Source organism: Amblyomma mixtum, chromosome 3 (genome assembly GCF_055824585.1).
Source record: "Amblyomma mixtum isolate Tamu chromosome 3, ASM5582458v1, whole genome shotgun sequence".
NCBI lineage: Eukaryota > Metazoa > Arthropoda > Arachnida > Ixodida > Ixodidae > Amblyomma > Amblyomma mixtum.
Genome location: NC_143014.1, coordinates 391,578,006 through 391,584,787, shown reverse-complemented (window position 1 = coordinate 391,584,787; position 6,782 = coordinate 391,578,006). Strand labels below are relative to the sequence as shown.

At 41.0% G+C, this 6,782-nt stretch overlaps 1 protein-coding gene across 1 annotated transcript; it reads left to right on the top strand.

Moving 5' to 3' along the window:
* The first annotated feature begins 1,408 nt into the window (after positions 1 to 1,408).
* Positions 1,409 to 2,325, top strand: LOC149357166 (uncharacterized). The gene has a single exon (XM_089577889.1). The coding sequence runs from the start codon at positions 1,488 to 1,490 to the stop codon at positions 2,268 to 2,270; it is 783 nt and encodes a 260-aa protein (XP_089434015.1). The 5' UTR covers positions 1,409 to 1,487; the 3' UTR covers positions 2,271 to 2,325.
* The last annotated feature ends 4,457 nt before the right edge of the window (positions 2,326 to 6,782 follow it).

Sequence of the window (6,782 nt, the reverse complement as noted above, 5' to 3'; positions counted from 1 at the left end):
CTACACCTGGTGTTCAGATAACTGCAGAGGGCATTTTCGATATGGTTCTCAACCTTGACATCCGAAAATCTTCCGGCCCAAATGATATCCCGAATGGATTTTTTAAGCGCTATGCGAAATGGGTGTTAAAATGTTTACATGTTCTGTATGTACAATCCTTGCGCCTTGGTCAAGTGCCGAACGACTGAAACACCGCCAGAGTCAAGCCACTCCATAAAGCAGAGAATAGGCAGCCCATTCAGGACTGCTGCCAAATTTCACTAAAGTCAAGTACTTGTAAAATCTTTAAGCACATAATTCACAAACATATTTTGGCATTCCTTGAAGAACATCACTTTCTAATAACTCACCCAGCATGGTTTTCGAAAAGGCCATTTAACAATAACTCAATTGGCTCTAAAAATACACGACTTCACAAATGCTATAAACAACAGTAAACAAACGCCATTTTGATGAATTTTTCTAAAGCTTTCGACAAAGTCTCTTATTATAAACTACTGAATAAATTAAACAAAATTCATACAAATCCTCACCTCATTAACTGTATAGCAGATTACCTTATAGCACGTAAGCAATTCGCTAGTTTCAAAACTCAAGACTAAGAAAAGCTTTCCGTTGACTACGGCGTTCACCAGGACTCGGTTCTTGGACCTCTTCTTTTCCTCCTCCATATCAATGGCGTAGTAAAAGATGTTCTTCTAAAAAATAAAATTATGTGCGCATGACTGTCCTACACTCAGGAATATGAAGTCCCTCGAAACAAGTATTGTTAACTAATGGCAGCAGCGACGACCTTGGCAGCAGCGACGACCGACTGAGTGCAGCAACTTATCGTGTCTCTGCGTCTTTGCTGCAGATTGCTTTGCGCCGTCTGCACTGTCCGCTCAAGACTAGCTTAGCAGCCCAGCTGAGTACACGTGCTTGGCTGACCACCGACTTGGACCGGCTACAAGGGGCGTTTCCCGTCAGCGGTTTTCGCTATCTGCAGCATCCACCTGACGCCTGACGTCACACGCATTGGGTTACAAAAGGACCCATCCGCCGCCACGCTCCCCACTTGGCAGCAGCGACGACCGACTGAGTGCAGCAACTTATCGTGTCTCTGCGTCTTTGCTGCAGATTGCTTTGCGCCGTCTGCACTGTCCGCTCAAGACTAGCCCAGCAGCCCAGCTGAGTACACGTGCTTGGCTGACCACCGACTTGGACCGGCTACAAGGGGCGTTTCCCGTCAGCGGTTTTCGCTATCTGCAGCATCCACCTGACGCCTGACGTCACACGCATTGGGTTACAAAAGGACCCATCCGCCGCCACGCTCCCCACTTGGCAGCAGCGACGACCGACTGAGTGCAGCAACTTATCGTGTCTCTGCGTCTTTGCTGCAGGTTAGTGCCAAAGCTGTTTGAAATCTGTTGGTCTTTTCCATATCGTCGCTGCTGCCAAATTGTGAGCTTCTTGGCGTTTTTTGTGCAATAGGCCTTGAACGTGACATGGCGAAAGAAGTTGCTAAGCTTAAAGAGGAGCTGAAGGCTGAGTTAGTGAAAATTAAAGAAGACTTCAAACAGGAAATAAAAACTTCGCGAGAGTGCATTGAAAGGGATCTTCGAAACGAAATTAGAGAACTAAAGGCTGAACAACGTAACATGACAACGAGCCTTGAGTTTGCTCATGACTCTATGGAAGAGCTGAAACAAAAACTTGAGGCTGAAATCTCAAGGAACGCTAAACTCGAAAAAGAGAATGAAGCACTTAAGGTGAAGTGCATATCATTAGAAAAAAAACATGATGAAGCTATAAGACGCATTGTTCACATGGAGCAGTATTCTCGAAACATGAATATTGAAATCCAAGGTGTAGTAAAACAGGATGATGAGAATGTCCTGCAGATTGTTCAAGGGGTTGGAGAAGCAATCAAAGAGCCAATCAGTGAGGATGACATTGAATCCTGCCATCGAGTTCCAACAAGAGATGCTGACAAATCAAACATCATTGTCCAATTCAAATCTCGTTCAAAACGCGACAGCATACTTAGGAAAGGAAAAAAGGCCCGACTGACCAATGAGGATATTGGGATCAGTAATGCCGCCCCAGTATATATAAATGAGCACCTCTGCCCGGCCCTAAAGAGACTCCTGGGTATGACTGTAAAGCGGAAGTATGAGCACAAATGGAAGTCGGTGTGGACTCTGAATGGAAAAATTTTTGCTAAGCAAACAGAATCTTCTGATGTTGTTCAGATCACTTGTGAGGCTGACCTTGTGAAAATCGAGTGAGTCCTAGACAGCTTTAGCGCTTTAGTGCGTTATTGTTGCTTGTTAAATCGGTCAAGATGGATTGTCACAGCTTCGTCCTACCTGGGTGCATACGTCCTCAACCACACTCTCTTCAAACAGTCTTGCACATCAATGCTCGTTCTGTACATGGTAAACAAGATGACATCACACATTTGTTAAGTCAATTTCCTTTTAAATATACCGCCATAATGATCTCTGAGACCTGGTACTATGATGGCTGTGACATGCTCCATCTTGATGGGTATTACAGATTCTTTAACAATCGCAAAGATAGACGAGGTGGTGGTGTAGCGCTCCATGTCCAAAGATGTAAAGATTGTGAATTACTGCCTGAATTTTGTGAAATTACCAATGATTATGAATGTTTGACTGTGAAGGCTGGGCTAGAGGTTATCACGGTCATGTATCGTCCACCGAAGGGAAACATGAAATCTTTTATGAAATATTTTGACGTCCTCCTAGAATATGTTCGAAGCAATAATTTTCAGCTAACATGCGGAGGTGACTTCAATATAAATACCCTCGATAATACTTCAACTGTCATTGATTTCACTATTCAACTTCAGTCGTTGGGATTCATAAGTGTTATCAATACACCGACTCGTGTTACTGTGTCTACTTCATCTGCTTTAGATTTGTTTATAACAAACTCAGAAACTTCTGTTTTTAGTGCTGGTACTATAGCATCGGATGTTAGTGATCATTGTCCCATCTTTATGTTCTATGACTCATTACCAAAACCTAAAAAACGTTCTGAACAAATAACCGTACAATATATGCCTCAGTGTGCTTTAGAGGCTTTCGAAATAGACATTAGTTTCCAAGACTGGTCTTCTGTGTATGACAAGTTAAATGTAAACGATGCATATGTACAATTTCTCGAGATATTTTCCACAATCTATTCCAAACACTTTCCTATCAAAACTTTTACTCCATCAAAGAAGATAAGAAAGCCGTGGGTAACAACCGACCACTTAAAGACTATAACGAGAAAAAATACACTTTTTCACACTTTTCTAACAACGCGAAATCCTGATGCTTTGAAAAATTTCAAAGTGGTCAGAAACAAGCTGAATTCTGAGCTTCGGCGGGCAAAAGTTGCTTACTTTGAAAATCTCTTTGCAAGTATTGGTAAACAACAGCCGGCTGCAGCCTGGAAAGTAATCAATAATGTTCTGGGTAGAGACAGGAAGGATTTATTACCTGATAAAATAACTCACGAAGACCAGATAATTACCGGTCGAGGTCTTGCAGACTTTTTCAATAAGCACTTCATTGGAACTGCACTACAACACAAAAGTTCCCAAATAAACGAAGATTTAAGTTGTTCATGCGCCGAAAGTATATTTCTTACACCAACAGATGAAGCAGAAGTTTATAGAACATTTATGTCACTAAAAAACAGCAAAGCCCTTGATATTGATAACCTCCAAATTAAGCCTATCAAGTATGTTATAGAATACCTAACACCAGTACTAACGTATATATTCAATCTTTCTCTTGAATCCGGGGAATTTCCAAATGCGATGAAAAAGTCCCGGGTGTCTGTTGTACACAAAGGAGGGGATAAAAACGTGCCAAAAAACTACCGCCCAATATCTATAATACCTACATTTGGAAAAGGATTTGAAAAGATATTATATGACCGCTTTAACAAATTCTTTGAAAAGTTCCACCTAATTTCTAATGCACAGTTTGGCTTCAGAAAAGGACGCTCTACTGAATTAGCATTATTAGAACTTAAGGAATACATAGTGAAAAATTTTGAAAACAAACTAATAACTGTCAGCCTTTTCATCGACTTCAGTAAAGCTTTCGATTCTCTGGACCATGATATTCTAACTCATAAGCTTTCAGCTTACGGTATCAGGGGTAAGCCTCTATCCTTATTACAGTCCTACTTAGCAAACAGGCAGCAATGCGTATATCTTGCCAACCATCAATCGTCCTTTTTACCAATCATCAGAGGTGTACCGCAGGGTAGCGTGCTGGGCCCTTTATTATTCAATGTGTATATCAACAGTATTGTAAACATTGATAAGACCTTAAAATTCATTATATATGCTGATGATTGCACAGTACTATTCTCTGGTGTAGATGTAACTAAACTAATGATCAAATGTAACCAATTTCTTGATACTCTTCAGAAGTGGTGTGGTGCTAATATACTCAAAATCAATCCTACAAAATCAAAAGTGATGGTCTTTCGACCAAAAAACAAGGCTATCAGGTTTGAAGGTGTTATTACCTGTGCTGGTGAGAAAATTGAAATCGTTCATGAACACACCATACTTGGGGTAACATTTTCTTCTAACCTTACTTGGGATTCACACGTTCAAAAGTTAACTAATAGTCTCTCGTCAGTGACAGGCGCAATCTGCCGCTGCCGCACTTTTCTTCCTTGTAAAATAAAACTTCAGATATATAATGCGCTATTTGCCTCACGCATCAATTACTGTTCTTTAGTGTGGCTCACAACTACTAAAACAAACATAGAGAAAATTTCACTGCTCCAAAAGAAAGCCATTCGTCATATTGCGAATCTTGATTACTTAGGTCATACTCGACAAGCTCTCCAGGCGCATAATGTTGTAAGGATTCAAAATATGTACGAATTGCGAATTATGTTGTCATACTATTTCCCTTCCAGCTTCAGATCAATGGTAGAAGGTACCACACTGCTAAAAGAAAATAGCCATCCAGTAAACACACGCAACACAGACAAATGGCTAGTACCGTTTTTTCGAACAGACTACAGGCTACAGGCACTAGAATACAATCTTCCCACAATTCTCAACAAATACAAAGACACGAATAAATCTACCAAAGCTACACTACGTCATTATTTTGTAATGATGTAACCTGATGTTCTCTCTCTTAGTTGAAAATTTGTCTCCAATTTTCCTCAGTTTGTTTAACAAATTTCTCGTTTAAAGCGTTAATAAAGTGTGTAAGATTTGCTGTCATTTATTGAGTTCATTGTATGTATATTTCCTTGCAGTTAGTGTTATTTGCCGAATTGATATTTTTGGTGTCCTCTTAATATAACTATATGTTCACTGCCTTTACTTGAATCCATGATACTTTTTGTTTCCTTGTTGTATCAACTATTTGCTTCTCTATGTATATGAATATTCTTTTAATGTGTGCTGTTATGCCTTGTAACGGCTGGCTGGGGCCTCGTCAAGCTGTTTACGCACAGCTTTTAGCCCAGTCAGCCGACCAGAACCTTCTGGGAAATAAATTGAAATTGAAATGCACTTCAGAAGCTTGTTGCCTGGCGTGACAATTGGCAGATGTCGGTAAATCTTGAGAAAACTGTTTATATTTCCATTATTCACAAAAAGAATAAGCTTAATTGCAGTTACGCAGGTAACAATATTTTTCGTTCGGAATTAATAGAATACAAATACCTTTGGGAGTGGCTATTCTCCCGGCAGCCGTGAGAATTCCGCTCCCACAATTCTCACGGCACTCGCCTCTGATTGGCTGTACACGGTCACATGATAACTGCCGGTAGAATAAGATTTTGTTATTCTCCCGGCAGCCGTGAAAATTTCGGCAACGCAATTTTTACGGCTGTGCGTGATCAAATGATAATTTAAGATTTTGTTGCTCTCTCCCGGCAGCCGTGAACCCTGAACATCTTTGCCTACCTTTTTTATCATTTTAATAAAGCTACTACCACCGGTTGAGCGTTCCTAGACTTCTGCGGGCAGGCGCCTCTAATTATCATTCATGGTTTCAGCGTTTCAGTAGTTTATGTGGTTGCAGCGTTGGTGCAGAAGTCGACCCTCTCAGCGGAACGCTGTGGGCTCACCTCTCGGTCCAGCCATACATGTTGCCTCACGTATTTTTCTTTGTGCTACGTAAGTGCTAATAAATAGTATTATTATTATTATTAGCCGTTTTAGGCGTTGCGCGAAGTTTTCATCTAACCAAGAACCTGAAGAACGCGTTTCAGCGGCCTTGGGCGCATCGCGCTGCAAATTATCGTCACACGCGGTAGTGCTTCAAGTTTACTATTTATAGGTCGACTGTTTAGTACTCGGTTCACAGAAAAAAAAACAATGACCTTGAGTAATTACGTGATATCCTGACAGAGGTACCGACACTCCAGTGAAACAAACATCCTCGATGGCACAGAATTTTATTCCAAGTAAATTACGTCGCCGTGTGCCTTGTTTAGGCAGCCTGCGTAGAAAAGAAGTCTTTTGACGACCAAGAGACGCGAGTCAGCCACTCAAAGTATTGACATTACAAGGGAGCATTACATTGATGAGGGCAGTTTTTTTCAGTTTATTCACACAATTTCCGATTGCAAACATAAGGACAATTACTGATTTGTCGCTGTACTGTTACAGACTGTACATTTCCATAACTTGGTCTTTCGTTGGCTGTTTAGTCCAACACAGGGCAGGTGACTCCAAGCCAGGCACCAGTCACAGCTTACCGAGTCTTCCTCTTCTAAATTAGTGTTGCACTCTCTAC

Coding starts and splice junctions, on each gene's coding strand:
- LOC149357166 (XM_089577889.1), top strand. CDS start 1,488: ATGGCGAAAGAAGTTGCTAAGCTTAAAGAGGAGCTGAAGGCTGAGTTA.